We start from the raw sequence: 21,226 nt of genomic DNA on the forward strand, positions 1-21,226 counted from the left end.
CAACCCAACACCCCCACACAACCCAACACCACTCACACAACCCAAACCCCACTCACACAACCCAACACCACTCACACAACCCAAACCCACTCACACACAACCCAAACCCACTCACACGCAACCCAAACCCACTCACACACAACCCAAACCCACTCACACACAACCCAAACCCACTCACACGCAACCCAAACCCACTCACACGCAACCCAAACCCACTCACACACAACCCAAACCCACTCACACAACCCAAACCCACTCACACAACCCAAACCCACTCACACAACCCAAACCCACTCACACGCAACCCAAACCCACTCACACACAACCCAAACCCACTCACACGACCCAAACCCACTCACACGACCCAAACCCACTCACACAACCCAACACCACTCACACACAACCCAACACCACTCACACACAACCCAAACCCACTCACACAACACAACACCACTCACACACAACCCAAACCCACTCACACAACCCAACACCACTCACACACAACCCAACACCACTCACACACAACCCAAACCCACTCACACAACCCAACACCACTCACACACAACCCGACACCACTCACACAACCCAAACCCACTCACACAACCCAACACCCCCACACAACCCAACACCACTCACACAACCCAACACCACCCCCACACAACCCAACACCACTCACACAACCCAACACCACTCACACACAACCCAACACCACTCACACAACCCAAACCCACTCACACAACCCAACACCCCCACACAACCCAACACCACTCACACAACCCAACACCACTCACACACAACCCGACACCACTCACACAACCCAACACCCCCACACAACCCAACACCCCCACACACAACCCAAACCCACTCACACAACCCAAACCCACTCACACACAACCCAAACCCACTCACACAACCCAAACCCACTCACACAACCCAAACCCACTCACACACAACCCAACAACACTCACACAACCCAAACCCACTCACACAACCCAAACCCCCACACACACAACCCAACACCACTCACACAACCCAACACCCCCACACACAACCCAACACCACTCACACAACCCAACACCACTCACACACAACCCAAACCCACTCACACAACCCAAACCCACTCACACAACCCGACACCACTCACACACAACCCAACACCACTCACACACAACCCAACCCCCCACACACAACCCAACACCACTCACACACAACCCAACACCCCACACAACCCAACACCGCTCACACGCAACCTGACACCAGACAACCCAACCCCACCTCACACACAACCCAAACCCACTCACACACAACCCAACACCCCCACACACAACCCAAACCCACTCACACACAACCCAACCCCCCACACACAACCCAACACTGCTCACACGCAACCTGACACCAGACAACCCAACCCCACCTCACACACAACCCAACCCCCCCCACACAACCCAACACCACTCACACAACCCAACCCCCCCACACACAACCCAAACCCACTCACACACAACCCAACCCCCCCCACACAACCCAACACCGCTCACACGCAACCTGACACCAGACAACCCAACCCCACTCACACACAACCCAACCCCCCCCACACAACCCAACACCCCCACACACAACCCAACACCCCCACACACAACCCAACACCACTCACACACAACCCAACCCCCCACACACAACCCAACCCCACCTCACACACAACCCAACCCCCCCCACACAACCCAACACCCCCACACACAACCCAAACCCACTCACACACAACCCAACCCCCCACACACAACCCAACCCCACCTCACACACAACCCAAACCCACTCACACACAACCCAACCCCCCACACACAACCCAACACCACTCACACAACCCAAACCCACTCACACACAACCCAACCCCCCACACACAACCCAACACCACTCACACAACCCAACACCGCTCACACGCAACCTGACACCAGACAACCCAACCCCACCTCACACACAACCCAACCCCCCCCACACAACCCAACACCCCCACACACAACCCAACACCCCCACACACAACCCAAACCCACTCACACACAACCCAACCCCACCTCACACAACCCAACACCCCCACACACAACCCAAACCCACTCACACACAACCCAACACCCCCACACACAACCCAACACCCCCACACACAACCCAACACCCCCACACACAACCCAAACCCACTCACACACAACCCAACCCCCCACACACAACCCAACCCCACCTCACACACAACCCAAACCCACTCACACACAACCCAACCCCCCACACACAACCCAACACCACTCACACAACCCAAACCCACTCACACACAACCCAACCCCCCACACACAACCCAAACCCACTCACACACAACCCAACCCCCCCACACACAACCCAACACCACTCACACACAACCCAACCCCCCACACACAACCCAACACCACTCACACAACCCAAACCCACTCACACACAACCCAACCCCCCACACACAACCCAAACCCACTCACACACAACCCAACCCCCCCACACACAACCCAACACCACTCACGCAACCCAAACCCACTCACACACAACCCAACCCCCCACACACAACCCAAACCCACTCACACACAACCCAACACCCCCACACACAACCCAACACCACTCACACACAATCCAACACCACTCACACACAACCCAACACCCCCACACACAACCCAACCCCCCCACACACAACCCAACACCACTCACACACAACCTGACACCAGACAACCCAACCCCACCTCACACACAACCCAACCCCCCCCACACAACCCAACCCCCCCACACACAACCCAACACCCCCACACACAACCCAAACCCCCACACACAACCCAACACCGCTCACACGCAACCTGACACCAGACAACCCAACCCCACCTCACACACAACCCAACCCCCCCCACACAACCCAACACCGCTCACACGCAACCTGACACCAGACAACCCAACCCCACCTCACACACAACCCAACCCCCCCCACACAACCCAACACCCCCACACACAACCCAACACCACTCACACACAACCCAACCCCCCACACACAACCCAACCCCCCACACACAACCCAACACCACTCACACAACCCAACCCCCCCCACACACAACCCAAACCCACTCACACACAACCCAAACCCACTCACACACAACCCAACCCCCCACACACAACCCAACCCCACCTCACACACAACCCAACCCCACCTCACACACAACCCAACCCCCCACACACAACCCAACACCCCCACACACAACCCAAACCCACTCACACACAACCCAACCCCCCACACACAACCCAACACCGCTCACACGCAACCCAACACCACTCACACACAACCCAACACCACTCACACAACCCAACACCCCCACACACAACCCAAACCCACTCACACACAACCCAAACCCACTCACACACAACCCAACCCCCCACACACAACCCAACCCCACCTCACACACAACCCAACCCCCCCCACACAACCCAACACCCCCACACACAACCCAAACCCACTCACACACAACCCAACCCCCCACACACAACCCAACCCCACTCACACACAACCCAAACCCACTCACACACAACCCAACCCCCCCCACACAACCCAACACCGCTCACACGCAACCTGACACCAGACAACCCAACCCCACCTCACACACAACCCAACCCCCCCCACACAACCCAACACCCCCACACACAACCCAACACCACTCACACACAACCCAACCCCCCACACACAACCCAACCCCCCACACACAACCCAACACCACTCACACAACCCAACCCCCCCCACACACAACCCAAACCCACTCACACACAACCCAAACCCACTCACACACAACCCAACCCCCCACACACAACCCAACCCCACCTCACACACAACCCAACCCCACCTCACACACAACCCAACCCCCCACACACAACCCAACACCCCCACACACAACCCAAACCCACTCACACACAACCCAACCCCCCACACACAACCCAACACCGCTCACACGCAACCCAACACCACTCACACACAACCCAACACCACTCACACAACCCAACACCCCCACACACAACCCAAACCCACTCACACACAACCCAAACCCACTCACACACAACCCAACCCCCCACACACAACCCAACCCCACCTCACACACAACCCAACCCCCCCCACACAACCCAACACCCCCACACACAACCCAAACCCACTCACACACAACCCAACCCCCCACACACAACCCAACCCCACCTCACACACAACCCAAACCCACTCACACACAACCCAACCCCCCCACACAACCCAAACCCACTCACACACAACCCAACCCCCCACACACAACCCAACCCCCCCACACACAACCCAACACCACTCACACAACCCAAACCCACTCACACACAACCCAACCCCCCACACACAATCCAACACCACTCACACAACCCAACCCCCCACACAACCCGACACCACTCACACAACCCAACTCCGCTCACACAACCCAAACCCACTCACACACAACCCGACACCCCCACACAACCCAACCCCACCTCACACACAACCCAACCCCCCCACACACACAACCCAACACCACTCACACAACCCAACCCCGCTCACACAGAAACTAATCCCATAAGACCACTAGAGCAGAATTAGGGCATTCAGCCCATCGAGTCTGCTCCGTCATTGCATCATGGCTGATTGATTATCCCTCTCAACTCCACTTTCCTGCCTTCTCCACATAATCTTTGATGCCCTGACAAATCAAGAACCAATCAACCTCCACCTTAAATATACCCAATGACGGCCTCCACAGCCGTGAGTGGTAGTGAATACCACAGACTCGCCACTATCTGGCTAAAGAAATTCCTTCTCATCTCTGTACTAAATGGATGTATTTCTACTCTGAGGCTGTGCAGTTTGGTCCTAGACTCCCCCACTACAGGAAATATCCTCCCCACATCCACTCTTTCTAGATCTTTCAATATTCGACTGGTTTCAATGAGATCCTACTCATCCTTCTAAACTCCAGTGAGCACAGGCCCTGAGCCATCAAATGCTCCTCATATGATACCCTTTCATTCCCAGAATCGTTCTTGTGAACCTCTCCAAAGTCAGCACATCTTTTCTAGGCCTCAGAAAAGGGGCACAAAACTGTTCACGATACTCCAAGTGAGGCCTCACCAGTGCCTAATAGGCCTTGTTTTTATATTCTAGTCCTCTCGAAATGAATGACATGGCATTTACCTTCCTCACCACCAAGTCAACCTGCAAATTAACCTTTAGGGAGCCCTGCAAGAGGACTCCCTTATCCTCGACTTCCTGACACTGTATTCCACTTGCCAATTCCTTGTCCATTCTCCTAATCTGTCCACATCTTTCTGCTTCCTTAACACTACCTGCTCCTCCACCTACATATCTCCATATTGTCTGCAAACTTATATGCCTTACGTGCCTTCTAAAGCCTCAGCATTACATCCTTGCTTTCATGTTCTAGTCCTCTCAAAACTAATGCGAACTTTGCACCTGCCTTCCTTGCCACAAAGGTGCAGAGGGATAACCTACCCGGGAGTTGCTGTTGATTCGGCCGGTCAGCGTGTCGAGGATCGTGCTGCCCTCATACCGGTGCAGCACAATGAAGCGCAGGAAGGTTTTCAGCAAAGCCACCTCAGTGATGCTGCGCAGGAAAAGGTCCAGGTAGGCTGTGCTGGCGATCATTTCCTCGATGGAGCTCTGTTGAGAACACAGCGCACACAGTCTCTAGATCTGACAGTGCAAATGTCTATACACAGCCTAACACCCACTGGCACCCGATACACTGCAGTTTCAGTGACATGAAACACGAGAATCAGGCCCGCACACACAAAATAGGAACGAGCACCTACAGACAAACAGCTGCGGCCAATGAATTCGCCGCCAGTATTTTCACATCCCACAGTGCTGCTCAGTACCAGCCCTCCCACAGTGTGAGCCCTTCAGTATCACCCTATTTCCACAAAACTATCTTTATTTACACAACAAATACATAAAAATACAAACATTCAGTAGTTACAAGACAGTAAGTAAATTCAAATTAAAATATGATTATTTCTGTCTATAAAACAGTCAATTCCCTAAGGGGCACTCTGGTCCCAGAAATCCCCCTGGGATTTGTGACCTCATGTCCCCTCTCCGAGGACAGACGGGCACAGACGTATCCTCGGAAGAGGGGCAGGTAGTCGTCTCTGGCACAGCCCTCCACTTTCCGCCACCTAGACCCATGAATGGTTATCTTGGCCAGGCCCAGGACCAAGCCCACCAGGAGATGCTCCTCGAGACCTACCCCCTTCTGTACTGGGTGCCCGTATATGAGAAGTGCAGCCAGAACCTGAGTAGCAGCCCTTTCAGAAACTCAAACAGGGGCTGAAACCTCTCACGTTCTGTGTACGCATAGTACACTGACTCCTGGCCACAGAATGGACAGGTGGACGGGGTGTCAGTGAACCTGCTCAGGAACCTGTTGTACGGGACTGCCCAATGCAACACCTTCCACCCCAGGTCCCCACTGTACAGGGGAAGCACCCCTGTGTAAAGAGATTTCCACTGGGGACCTCCTCTGCTGCCTGACGGTAACACGGATCACCAGGGCGTGTCCGGTCAGCAGACGAAGGTGAGGAAGTGAAAGGTGAGCAGGAGCAGCCCGTACAGGAAACGCTTTGAAGCGTCACAGACGGGCACGGTGGGCATTCCCGTGAGACGGCTCCCGTTGTGTGGGACCCTCTCCCGAGTGGTATCCTGAGGCCTGGGTCAGACGAACACTTCCGGCCCATCAGGTGGTGGTGCAGTCGTAACCCCACAAACCTCCTCAACGCCCACCATGATAGTATTGGACCAGTTCCCCCTCGCAGCTAGAGCACCGAGCCCCACCGGCACGGGAGCACCCTGCCTGGATGAGACTAGGCCCCAGACCCTCAATAGCTCTAAGTAAAAGCGAGGCAGTTCCCTCAAAGCATCACAGCTGATGCTGTCCGCTGGAAGTCGCGTGCCCTCCTGCAGGTAGTGCCCCCAGTGGAGAGAGTGCGTCGCCAGCGCGTGCTGTCTCGGAGACTGGTCACAGTACAGGTAACTCTGCAGGGTCCTGAGGGAGAGACTGGTCACAGTACAGGTAATTCTGCAGGGTCCTGAGGGAGAGACTGGTCACAGTACAGGTAATTCTGCAGGGTCCTGAGGGAGAGACTGGTCACAGTACAGGTAATTCTACAGGGTCCTGAGAGAGAGACTGGTCACAGTACAGGTAACTCTGCAGGGTCCTGAGGGAGAGACTGGTCACAGTACAGGTAATTCTGCAGGGTCCTGAGGGAGAGACTGGTCACAGTACAGGTAATTCTGCAGGGTCCTGAGGGAGAGACTGGTCACAGTACAGGTAATTCTACAGGGTCCTGAGGGAGAGACTGGTCACAGTACAGGTAACTCTGCAGGGTCCTGAGGGAGAGACTGGTCACAGTACAGGTAACTCTGCAGGGTCCTGAGGGAGAGACTGGTCACAGTACAGGTAACTCTGCAGGGTCCTGAGGGAGAGACTGGTCACAGTACAGGTAATTCTGCAGGGTCCTGAGGGAGAGACTGGTCACAGTACAGGTAACTCTGCAGGGTCCTGAGGGAGAGACTGGTCACAGTACAGGTAACTCTGCAGGGTCCTGAGGGAGAGACTGGTCACAGTACAGGTAATTCTGCAGGGTCCTGAGGGAGAGACTGGTCACAGTACAGGTAACTCTGCAGGGTCCTGAGGGAGAGACTGGTCACAGTACAGGTAATTCTGCAGGGTCCTGAGGGAGAGACTGGTCACAGTACAGGTAATTCTACAGGGTCCTGAGGGAGAGACTGGTCACAGTACAGGTAACTCTGCAGGGTCCTGAGGGAGAGACTGGTCACAGTACAGGTAACTCTGCAGGGTCCTGAGGGAGAGACTGGTCACAGTACAGGTAACTCTGCAGGGTCCTGAGGGAGAGACTGGTCACAGTACAGGTAATTCTGCAGGGTCCTGAGGGAGAGACTGGTCACAGTACAGGTAACTCTGCAGGGTCCTGAGGGAGAGACTGGTCACAGTACAGGTAACTCTGCAGGGTCCTGAGGGAGAGACTGGTCACAGTACAGGTAATTCTGCAGGGTCCTGAGGGAGAGACTGGTCACAGTACAGGTAATTCTACAGGGTCCTGAGGGAGAGACTGGTCACAGTACAGGTAACTCTGCAGGGTCCTGAGGGAGAGACAGGACACAGTACAGGTAACTCTGCAGGGTCCTGAGGGAGAGACTGGTCACAGTACAGGTAACTCTGCAGGGTCCTGAGGGAGAGACTGGTCACAGTACAGGTAACTCTGCAGGGTCCTGAGGGAGAGACTGGTCACAGTACAGGTAACTCTGCAGGGTCCTGAGGGAGAGACTGGTCACAGTACAGGTAACTCTGCAGGGTCCTGAGGGAGAGACTGGTCACAGTACAGGTAACTCTGCAGGGTCCTGAGGGAGACAGCATCCCCAGTGGAGAAAGTCCACCTGCCTTTTCTGGGTCCTGGAGGCAAAAGCAGTGGTGGGACTAAAGTAATCAGCCGGTACCATATCATGGAGGCGACCAGCTGATTTATAAGTCATGCCATCCCCAGTATGAGATTGCACGAAGGAGGCCTGACCAGTGAACGAGCTGGGCAGAGATCTCTGTCTCCAAATCCCACCAGTTCGCCAGACAGGCCTCCTAGCCGAGCTCAGGTAGACCCCCAAATAGATGAGGTGTGTGGTGCTCCACGCAAATGCCCTCAACCCCTCTGGTAGGGAGTCCACCTGCCACCGACCCACCAAGGGGCCCGCACACTTTTCCCTGTTGACCCTTGCAGAGGACACAGCTGTGAAGACCTACTGGCAGTCTTGCACCCACTGAAAGTGAACATGGTTGATGTTTGACTTCTCTGAGGACTGATGCGATCCCTCTCCTCGAGGGTGCAATTGAAATCCCTCCCCAGGATAACCCACTCACCATGATCTATGGTCCCCAGCAATGAAGACACCTCTCAGAAAAGCCGCGACTGCATTGGGCCGGGCTCAGGGGCATACACATTTACAAAGTGCATTGGCGCACCATCCTGGCGCATGATGAGGTGAAGCAGGTGGCCTGGCATGAGGTCCTCAGCCTCAGGGAGGGGCAAATCCCTTGTTTTTCCTGCTAGGTGCTCCAGGCTAGAAACAAGGGGCCAACAAGATGGCCACCCTGCTGGAAGTAGAGCTGAGGTGGCTCATGTGGGCCCCCTTCTCGCCATTGCAGGAGGCAGGTGGACTCACCACTGGTATGGTGCAGGTTTCCTGCAAGAAGCTCACCACAGATCTCCCGTCCCAGAGGACAGGGTGATGATGGAATCTAAGGAGAGATCCCCTACTGCCACTAATGTTAAGGACCGCATAACTTCATGGCACACCTTATTAAGACACTGAACTAGCAGAGTTCTCTGTTGAGCCTCTCCTGTCTTCGCCCTATAACCCTTCTTCAGGGATTCCAGGAGTCTCTCAAACTGGCAGCTCTCCTTTTGGGTTACCTCAGCACCCTTCCCCTTCTTTTGGAGGGTAGTCCAAATAGACTGAACCACCCCTTGCAGACCCGCCCAGCGATCAGTGGCCAACTGGGCCTTGAAAAGGTTTCCTCCAATAATCCCCCACAAACTGCCGGATCTCCTCAAGAGAGATGGGCTGTGACTCATTGCTGGGGTTGCGGAAGTCGGCCATCTCCGTCCTCACTGCATCCAACGCGCTTGTCACCCTCCAATCGGACATCATCTGCATGTGATGCCACCCCTTCCTGTGGTCCTACCGGGAGACCAGACCACGGGCTCTACCTCGTCCCCAGGACCAGTGACAGAGGGAGGCCTCACCCCCTCTGGATGCAGAATTCCTCCCACATCCTGGGCAGAACCCACCTCCACACCCTCGTCACCCTCTTCGCTCCTTGGCACACGCTCCCTCTGACTAGCTGCATGGGAGGGCGATCCAGAGTTGCTCTGGTCCCTCTCGTGGACTAGACGCTCCTCAGCAGGGCACTTGGCCTGAATAGAGGCAACAATCTGGGAAATTAATCCCACTGATGACCCTCCACCCCCAGGTGATATCTGTTCTACGGGGCTTTAAGTATGCAGCCTCAACTGAAGGCGAGTCCAACTGCTCACATGGCCCCTCTACAGCATGGTCCAGAGATGCCTCCCTAGCAGAGAGCCCCTGTACAACAGGGCTATCCTCCTGCTCCAGGGGGACACACTCTGCACATAGTCTTTACCGAGTATGTCCTCCTCCTCCTGTGGGTCCTGATCCCTGGTCTCAGGGGACACATCCCTCCGCCGTTTCAGGCCGCAGACGTGTTGAGGGACGTTGACCTCCATCTCAGAGGCACTACCTCCCCTCCCTCGAACTCCCCAGGCTTTTGCTGGATTTCGGGAGCCACGGGACCCTCTGAGCTCAGTTCAACAGCAACAACCTGCTCCTTCTCTGGGGGAGAAGCCTTCAGATGCTTTATTTTCTTCTTTGCCTTCCAGCCCACCACATGAACCCACCCGTCCCGGTCACCTGCCCCGTGGCCAGACACGACTTCCACAGGCAGTGACACGGGGTGGTAACGGGGAGGAGGAACAGCCGGAGAGGAAGGCCCAGCAGTATCACCCTGTGCCTCCGAGGCGGAGTCGTCTGCTGACAATTCGGATAATTCTTCCAAATGTGCCCAAACTCTTTACAGGCATGGCACCTCGGGCGACCCGTAGATCAGGGGATAGCATAGTAATGCCCCTGAAAATAAAACTGAAGCCTCCCCCCGACATCCCCACCCTGCTCCAGTTACTTCTGGGGCACCTCGCGGTGACTCAGAACTTTCAATGGATACGATTAAATATTCTCATTTCACCCTCATACAGCTAATAAGCACAACTGCTTCCAAGGTCAGTGCAGTCAACAAAAATGTCTTAATGTGTTTAAACAAACTATCACTGCTTAAAACTGATGGGAATAATGCCGAGTGTGGATGGATTCCTCATTGGATTGCACGTAGAAAAAGTGGCTGCAGTTCAGGGATACAAATGCATTTAAGGAAATGGGGTTTTAAACTCCCAATACCGACTATCTTGCTGGCAAATGTGCAGTCTCTGCTGAATAAAATTGATGATTTTACAGCTAGGGTGCTGTATCAGAGGGACATTAGGTCCAGGTGTGTTCTTTGTTTCACGGAATCCTGGTTAACCCCTTCTGTACCAGATGCAGTGATTCAAATCGACGGGTTCACTGTACACCATCAGGATAGATCTATAGAGTCTCTCAAAAGCAGAGGTGGAGGAATATGCCTCATGATCAACTCTTCTTGGTGCACAAATATATCAGTGCTGTCCCAATTCTACTCATCAGACCTGGAATATCTAGCAGTTAAGTGCCGTCATTTTTACCTACCATGGGAGATCTCCGGGATCATTTTGGTAGCAGTATACATTCCACCTCAGGCCAATGTCCATCAGACTTTAGATGATCTGGGCAATGGGACCAACATGCACGAAACAGCTCACCCTAACACCTTCACCATTGTTTTGGGAGATTTTAACCAGGCCAGTCTGAAAAAATCACTAAGCAATTACCATCAACAGATCACTTGCAATTACAGAGGAAACTACACACTGGATCATTGTTACACTACAATCAAGAATGCCTACCATGCTATTCCACGCCCACACTTCAGAAAGTCTGATCACCTAGCTGTACTTCTATTCCCTGAGTATAGGCAGAGACTGAAGACTGCAGCACCAGCAGTGAGGACCAAGAAGGTTTGGACAAGGGCAACACAGGAGTGCCTACAGGACAGCTTTGAATCGGTGGACTGGACTGTACTCAGGGATTCATCTTCGAGCCTGGATGAGTATGCTGCAGTTGTTACCGACTTCATTAAAACCTGTGTGGATGAGTGTGTGCCTACAAAGACTTGTACATTCCCAAACCAAAAGCCATGGATGAACCAGGAGGTACATCATCTGCTGAAGGCTAGATATTTGGCATTTAAGTCTGGCGACCCAGGCCCATACCAGAAAACAAGATATGATTTGCGGAGGGCTATTTCAAGGGTGAAGAGACAATTTCAAATGAGGTTGGAGGTGACATTAGATATATGACAACTCTGGCAGGGTTTGCAAGACAGTGATTCCTACAAAGCGAAACCCAATAGCATGAATGGCAGCGATGCTTCACTACCAGATGAACTCAACACCTTCTATGCCCGCTTTGAAAGGGAGAATATAATTACAGCTGTGAAGATACCTGCTGCACCCAGTGACTCTGTGATCTCTGTCTCGGAGGTCGATGTTAGGCTGTCTTTAAAGAGAGTGAACACTCGCAAGGCGGAAGGTTCTGATGGAGTACCTGGTAATGCTCTGAAAACCTGTGCCAACCAACTGGTGGGAATATTCAAGGGCATTTTCAACCTCTCACTGCTATGGGCAGAAGTTCCCATGTGCTTCAAAAAGGCAACAATCATACCAGTGCCTAAGAAGAATAATGTGGGCTGCCTTAATGACTATCACCCAGCAGCACTCACATCGACAGTGATGAAATGCTTTGAGAGGTTGGTCATGACTAGACTGAACTCCTGCCTCAGCAAGGACCTGGACCCATTGCAATTTGCCTATTGCCACAATAGGTCAACGGCAGATGCAATCTCAATGGCTCTCCACATGGCTTTAGACCACCTGGACAACACAAACACCTATGCCAGGATACTGTTCATCTACTGTAGCTCAGCATTTAATACCATCATTCCCACAATTCTGATTGAGAAGTTGCAGAACCTGGGCCTCTGACCTCACTTTGCAATTGGATCCTCGGCTTCCTAACCGGAAGATCACAACCTGTGCAGATTAGTGATAACATCTCCTCCTCGCTGACGATCAACACTGGTGCACCTCGGGTGTGTGCTTAGCCCACTGCTCTACTCTCTATATACCCATGACTTTGTGGCTAGGCATAGCTCAAATACCATCTATGAATCGAGAGGGCGTACAGGAGAAAAATATGCCAACCAGTGGAGTGGTGTCGCAGCAACAAACTGGCACTCAACATCAGTAAGAAGAAAGAGCTGATTGTGGACTTCAGGAAGGGTAAGATGAAGGAACACGTAGCAATCTTCATAGAGGGATCAGAAGTGGAGAGAGTGAGCAGTTTCAAGTTCCTGGGTGTCAAGATCTCTGAGGATCTAACCTGGTCCCAATGTATCGATGAAGTTATAAAGAAGGCAAGACAGCGACTATACTTCATCAGGAGTTTGAAGAGATTTGGTATGTCAGCAAATACACTCAGAAACATCTATAGATGTACTGTGGAGAGCAATGTGACAGCCTACATCTGGTATGGCAGCGGTGGGGGGGTGGGGATGAGGGGTTGCTTCTGCACAGGACCGAAAGAAGCTGCAGAGGGTTGTAAATCTAGTCAGCTGCAGCTTGGGTACCTGCCTACAAAGTACCCAGGCCACCTTCAAGGAACAGTGTCTCAAAAAGGCAACGTCCATTATTAAGGACCATGAGCACCCAGGACATGCCCTTTTCTCATTGTTACCACCAGGTAGGAGATACAGAAGCCTGAAGACACACACTCAGTGATTCAGGAACAGCTTCTTCCCCTCTGCCATCCGATTCCCAAATGGACCTTGAACCCGTGAACACTACCTCACTTTTTTAATATATATTATGGAACAAACATAGATCATAGAAATTTACAGCACATTACAGGCCTTTTGGCCCACAATGTTGTGCCGACCATGTAACCTACTCTAGAGACTGCCTAGAATTTATCTAGCGCAAAGCCCTCTATTTTTCTAAGCTCCATGTACCTATCTAAGAGGCTTTTAAAAGACCCTATTGTATCCCTTCCACCGTGCATTCCACACACCCACCACTCTCTGTGTGAAAAACTTACCCCTGACATCCCCTTGGTACCTATTTCCAAGCACCTTAAAATTATGCCCCCTCGTGTTACTCATTTCAGTCCTGGGAAAAAGCCTCTGGCTATCCACACGATCAATGCCTCTCATCATTTTATACACCTCTATCAGGTCACCTCTCATCCTCCGTCACTCCAAGGAGAAAAGGCCAAGTACACTCAACCTATTCTCATAAGGCACGCCTACCATTTACACCATCCTTGTAAGTCTCCTTGTAAATATTATTTCTACTTTTTGCACGACTTTTAATGTATTCAATATACTTATACTGAAATTGATTTACTTATTTATTGATTATTATTATTTTTTTCTTCTTTTTCTGTTTTATGTATTGCATTGAACTGCTGTTGCTCAGTGAACAAATTTCACGGCACATGCCGGTGATAATAAACTGATTCAGACAAGCAGACAGCGTTGAAATGGGAATAGATGGTCATAACCCTGCGGAGGTGCCCTGTACCGTATTGGGGTTATTTTCAATCGCCCCTCGCCGATGGAGCGCAGATAGGGAAAGAGGGCCTTGTCAGGGATAGTGGGGGTGGACGTCAGGGAGTATTACCACCCGCACCTGCTCCACCTACATAAAAACCCTCCCACCCTTAACCCCTGACTCAGGGCCAAAAACATACCCATCGCCGACTTCAAATAGAAAATAGTCTTCCCATCCAAAACCACTGCTGCAACAATCCCCTCACAAACCCCAACAATCTCCACCATGGCTTGGCATTCCTACAGACTGAAGTAGGCACAGTACACTGTACAGCGCACTTTAAAGTCAGGAATCTGAACAGGTAGCCCTGTTCGTCAGCTGCAACTCCCAACCCCGCAGACTCTGCGTAAGACTTCAGCCCAGATATCTTAGAGCCGCACCCCGCCATGCCGCAGTTGGAATTCAAAAGTTCAACACCGCCACTGGGATATTACACAGTCTACACCCAGCGGAACACCAGCAAACAGGCAAAAATAAACACTTCAGACACGAGACAGGACGGAACAGAAAAAGGGGTGGATCGGCAGGGAGGTCCGTGTGATGTTAAGAACCTCAGCGTCGTCCGTGCAGCTGCGAACAACGAACACTTTTCCAGGCTGGTCCGCTGTTCCTCTAACTGCTCCAAAGTCCAAAGTCCTCTCCAGCCAGTCGCCCTGGACTCGGCATTCCGAACGGGAGGGGTATTCCATCCCCGCTCCCGACAAAGTCAGACTCAAATTTTGGCAATCCGCCAGCCACACCCACTGCTCAGCGCCGAGAGACACGGACTAAAAAAATTACTGAACAGAATCCTTCCAGGCAAGGAAACTGTTTCAGTCCGCTGCCGAGGTGATATTCCACACTGCCAAAGTCCTCCGGCAGACTCCAAAACCATTGGAGAGCTCTGACAGTGTGAATCTTTCTCAGTGTGACCCTCCCTCAGTAGCATCCCTCCTTCAGTCTATTAGGGAGCAAGGTCACAGCATGTGGCGGTGGGCGGTGGGGAGGGACGCACAGGAAGCCGGAGAACGGAGCAGGGCAGGAGCAGTAGGGGAGGTGTGAGGCTGTGGGGACAGAGCGGCCGTGTGATGGGGAAGCAGTTCTCAGTTTACCTTGTGGAGGGCAGGCCCCATGACAGGCACCAAGAACCCATTGTGGACGTATTCGACCAGCTGGTTACGCACCAGAGGATGAGCAACCTAGAGAGAGCAAACAGTAGGAAGACATCATGTCACGAGGCACCAGAGACCATCCACCTGCCCCACACCAGCTCAACTTCCCAGACACCTTTGAAATCTCAGTGACTATAATAATAACTTTATTTAGAGATACAGCACGAAACAGGCCCTTCCAGCCCTTTCAGCCGCGCCACCCAGTAACCCAGTTACGTAACCCCAGCCTAGTCACAGGACAATTTACAATGATCCATTAACCTACTAACCGGTACATCTTTAGACCAGAGTACCCTGAGGAAACCCACATGCACACAAGGAGAACGTACAAACTTCTTACAGATGCAGCTGGAGTTGATCTCTGAACTCTGATGACCCCAGCTGTCGTAGTTGCACTGACCCCTACACTACCACGGCACCCTAATAATAATTACAGCGCATTTCTGATACAGACAAGGCAGTTGAAATTGATTTACAATGGGTTTAAAGTGCAAACATGAAAATGTTAACACCGTAAATCAGTGAGTTGTTTTGTTATGTCTCCTCTCTCGCGTGAAAGGGGACACCCTTGCCCTTTATTAAGAAGAGAGAGCCTGTGGTACGTCAAATTGTCGGGTGGACGATTAGTTTTTGTTGTACTGCAGATCATGGTCTTGACTGGGGGCTCTGCTATTGCTTGCTTGGTGGGTGGAGGGAAGGTGCTGATGCTTTTTTGTGGGGGTGGGGGAGGGGGAGGGTCATTGCTTTGCTGCTTGTGCATGGGAGGGGGGAGTAGGGGGCTTTGGGGTTCTAATGTTTTAACTGTCATTCATTCTTTGGGACATTTCTGGTTTTGTGGATATCTGCGAAGAAAAAAAACTCAGGATGTATATTGTATACAGTCTGTAAATAAATATAACGATTGAAACTATTGAAATTAAAGAAATAAAGAAAATAAAAAAGATGTTAGTTAAAAGCAAAGTTAAATACGTCGGTTTTGAGCTGGCATTTAAAAGTGTTAACTGAGTCTGCATCCCTTATAGTTTTAGATACTGAATTCCACAGTTTCGGAGTGTATCAGTAAGTCCCAAATCAGTGGTGGACAACACACACAGCACTCTGTCACGTGACAGCCACCATGGGCAGGTTTGCTGGAGCTGTTGTAAGCTAGCTGGGGGCTGGGAACCGCAGTAATAGGGCTGAGGGTGGGGCAGTTGGTATACAAGTCAATACAGTGTGTAGTGAGACTGTGAGGAAGGACAGGAAGATGATAGGACAAAACTGCAGCCGGTGGAATGAGGTGTGGCGTAACATGGAGGAAAATTCAAGGAGAGTGATGAGTTAAAGATGGCGCCAGAGGTTTCTGCGGACATGGGTGACATTTTCCAGTTCAACTGCGAAACAGGTTAAACCTTCTGTCTTCATGTCTCTTTTCCTGTTTCCAAGGTGGCTGGGGTCCTGTTGGAGTCCATGACCGACAGCTGTGCTCAAACTACGTTCTTCATGGGTGGTGGGTTCGCACTCTTTGGAACTCGCCTGGTGTTCCGGGATCTCCAGGAGCAGTCTGGAAGACGTGTGCCTTCAGGGTGCAGCCCTGTGGATGAGCCGATTCCTCGCCGATGTTGCCGACTGAAACACCATGAGAAATTGAAACATCGAGACAGAGGATGCGGCTCTCTCGATGGTGAGAGAGAGTTTACCGATTCTCGAATCAGAGGGACTTGAATAAAAGACACTGCAGATTGTAACATTAAAACAGAGAGCTGTTGGCCCCCACTCTCGATTAGACAGGAGCAACATCTCTCTGTCCCTCATTACTGGGAGCAAGGGCCTGTTGTGAGGTCAAAGTGTTGAGATGGACAATGGATTCTGATGGACTCTAGATCATGGTCTCGGCTTGCTATTGCTTGGTGGGTGGGGGGTGGAGCTGATGTCTTTGCTGGAGTACGTCGGGTGGGGGAGGACACGGGGAGAGTTGATGCTTTTGCTGCTTCTTGTGTGTGGGGGAGGGGGGCTTTGGGGTTCTAACATTTTTTCTCTCATTCATTCTTTGGGGTTTTATTTCTCTGTTTTGCGAATGTCTGCTAAGAGTAAGAATTTCAGGTTGAACACTCGTAATTAAATTGAACCATTGAACACAGGACTGAAGGTGTTATACTTGAATGCACAGTGTATATAATAAGTCCATAAGACATGAGAGCAGAATTAGGCCCATCAACTCTGCTCTGCCATTCAATCATAGCTAATCCTTCCTTCCCCTCCTCAGCCCTACTGCCCCACCTTCTCTTTTGATGCTGTGTCCAATCAAGAACCTATCAATCTCTGCCTTGAATACACCCAATCATCTGGCCTCCACAGCTGCCTGTGGTAACAAATTCCATCACCCTCTGGCGAAAGAAATTTCCCTGCATCTCTGTTTTAAATTGGCGCCCCTTTATCCTGAGGCTGTGCCCGCTTGTCCTAGACTCCCCCAACATGGGAAACATCCTTTCCACGTCTACTCTGTCTAGGCCTTTCATCATTTGAAAGGTTTCAATGAGATCCCCCTTCACCCTCCTAAATTCCAGCAAGTACAAACCCAGAGCTATCGAGTGTTCCTTATATGATAACCCTTTGTTCCCGGAATCATCCTTGTGAACCGCCTTTGAACCCTCTCCAATGCCAGCACATCTTTTCTTAGATGAGGGGCCCAAAACTGTTCACAACACTCAAGGTGAGGCCTCACCAGTTCCTTATAAAGCCTCAGCATCACATCCCTGCTCTTGTATTTGAGACTTCTTGAAATGAATGCTAACATGGCATTTGCCTTCCTCACCACTGACTCAATCTGCAAGTTAACCTTTACGGTGTTCTGCACAAGGACTCCCAAGTTCCTTTGCATCTCAGATTTTTGGATCTTCTCCCCCGTTTAGAAAATACTCTGGTAGTAGAAGTAAATGTGCAAAGTGCACGACCAGGTATTTTCCAACACTGTATTTCATTTGCCACTTTCTTGTCCATTTTCCTAATCTGTCTAAAACCTTCTACATCCTACCGGTTCCTCCACACTACCTCCCCATCCACCATCTTCATATCATCTGCAAACTTGGCAACAAAGCCATCCTTTCCATCATCTAAAGCATTGATATACAGCATAAAAAGAAGCGGTCCCAACACCAACTCCCGTGGAACACCACTAGTCACTGATAGCCAACCAGACAAGGATCCTTTTATGCAATACACGTAAAAGTTGCTGGTGAACGCAGCAGGCCAGGCAGCATCTCTAGGAAGAGGTACAGTCGAAGTTTCAGGCCGAGACCCTTCGTTTACTCCCACTCGCTGCCTCCTACCAATCAGCCAATGCTCTGACCATGTTAGTAACTTTTCTGTAACTTTTCTTCTGAAAGTCCAAATATACAACATCCACTACATCCCCTTTATCTATCCTACTTGTAAACTCCTCTAAGAATTCCAACAGGTTTGTCAGGCCATATTTTCCCTGAAGGAAACCACGCTGACTTTGAGTACTTGGTGACATAGGCCAATCTCATTCTTAACATTGACTCCAACATCTTCCCAACCACTGAGGTCAGGCTAACTGGTCTATAATTTCTTTTCTGCTGCCTTCCTCCTTGCTTAAAAAATGGAGTGACATTTGCAATTTTCCAGTCCTCTGGTACCATTCCCGAGTCCAATGATTTTGGAAAGATCATTTCTAATACCGCCACAATCTCGAACGCTAACTCTTTCAGAACCCTAGGGTGCAGTTCATCTGGTCCGGGTGACTTATGTACCCTCAGGTCTTTCAGCTTTTTGAGCACCTTCTCTCTTGTAATAGTAACTACACCCACTTCTTTTCCTTCACACACTACAACACCTGCACACAGCTAGTGTCTTCTACAGTGAAGACTGATGCAAAATACTTATTTAGTTCATCTGCCGTTTCCTTGTCCCTCATTATTATTTCTCCCGCCTCATTTTCTAGGAGTCTTATATTCACTCTCATCTCTCTTTTATTTTTTTGATATACTTGAAGAAGCCTTTACTATCCAATCTGATATTGTTTGCTAGCTTCCCTTCATATATCATCTTCTCCCTTCTAGTGATTCTTTTAGTTGCTGTCTGTAGGTTTTTAAAAGCTTCCCAATCCTCTATCTTCACGCTAATTTTTGCTTTGTTGTATGCCCATCTTTTGTTTTTACCTCAGCTTTGACTTCCCTTGTTAGCGACGGTTGTATTATTTTGCATTAGAGTATTTCTTCATTTTTGGGATATATCTGTCCTGCATCTTCGTCATAGATACGAAATAAGATAGAGGAAAGGCTGAGGATCTTTAAGTGCGGTTAGGGTGTGGCAGGTATCACCGAGTCGTGGCTGAAATAAGATCATAGTTGGCAGCTTACTGTCCAAGAATACACTTTGTATTGAAAGGACAGGCAGTTAGGCAGAGTAGGTGGGGTGGCATTTTTGTAAAAAAATGAAATCAAATTCTTATAAAGAGGTGACATAGGATGAGAAGACGTAGAATCCTTATGGGTAGAGTTAAGAACTGCAAGGGGAAAAAGACGCCGAAGGACGTTATACACAAGCCCCTGAACAGTAGCCAGGATGTAGGCTACAAAATACAACAGGAGATAGAAAAGGAATGTAATAACGACAATCACAACCTAGAGAAAATCTGCAGATGCTAGAAATCCAAGCAACGTATACGAATGCTGGAGGAACTCAGCAGGAGATGAGAAGGCATACAGGAGCGAGATATGCCAACTAGTGGAGCGGTGTCGCTGCAACAACCTGGCACTCAATGTCAGTAAGATGAAAGAGCTGATCATGGACTTCAGGAAGGGTAAGACAAAGGAACACATACCAATCCTCATAGAGGGATCAGAAGTGGAGAGAGTGAGCAGCTTCAAGTTCCTGGGTGTCAAGATCTCTGAGGATCTAACTTGGTCCCAACATATTGATGCAGTTATAAAGAAGTTACAGACAGTGACTATACTTCATTAGGAGTTTGAAGAGATTTGGTATGTCACCAAATACATTCAAAAACTTCTATAGATGTACTGTGGAGAGCATTCTGACAGGCTGCATCACTGTCTGGTATTGGGGGGGGGGGGGGCTACTGCACAGGGACCGAAAGAAGCTGCAGAGGGTTGTAAATCTAGTCAGCTCCATCTTGGGTACTACCCTACAAAGTACTCAGGACATCTTCAAGGCGCAGTGTCTCAGAAAGGCAGTGTCCATTATTAAGGACCTCCAGCACCCAGGACATGCCCTTTTCTCACTGTTACCATCAGGTAGGAGGTACAGAAGCCTGAAGACACACACTCAGTGATTCAGGAACAGCTTCTTCCCCTCTGCCATCCGATTCCTAAATGGACATTGATCCCATGAATACTACATCACTTTTTAAATATATATTATTTCTGTTTTTTGCACGATTTGCACTGCTCCGACACCGCACGCTGTCAGAGCAGTGCTGCCAGGATATTCAAGGACACGACCCATTCAGCCAAGACACTTTTCGTCCCTCTTCTCTCCGGGAGATGGCTCAGGAGCTTGAAGACTCGTACGGCCAGATTTGGAAACAGCTTCTTTCCAACTGTGATAAGACTGCTGAATGGATCCTGACCCGGATCTGGGCCGTACCCTCCAAATATCCGGACCTCCTCTTGGTT

General features: G+C 50.8%; 1 protein-coding gene across 5 annotated transcripts in view; it reads right to left on the minus strand.

The window, feature by feature from the left end:
- The window catches only part of fhip1b (FHF complex subunit HOOK interacting protein 1B), a 149,041-nt gene that overhangs the window by 49,747 nt on the left and 78,068 nt on the right, over positions 1-21,226 (minus strand). For all 5 annotated transcript variants that reach the window (XM_063054781.1, XM_063054780.1, XM_063054783.1 and 2 more), the window contains 2 exons: positions 15,531-15,617; positions 5,543-5,710 (listed from right to left, as the gene is read on the minus strand). In XM_063054781.1, the coding sequence (XP_062910851.1) occupies positions 5,543-5,710; positions 15,531-15,617 (255 nt within the window). The remainder of the gene's footprint in view (positions 1-5,542; positions 5,711-15,530; positions 15,618-21,226) is intronic.

Source organism: Mobula hypostoma, chromosome 7, assembly GCF_963921235.1.
Source record: "Mobula hypostoma chromosome 7, sMobHyp1.1, whole genome shotgun sequence".
NCBI lineage: Eukaryota > Metazoa > Chordata > Chondrichthyes > Myliobatiformes > Myliobatidae > Mobula > Mobula hypostoma.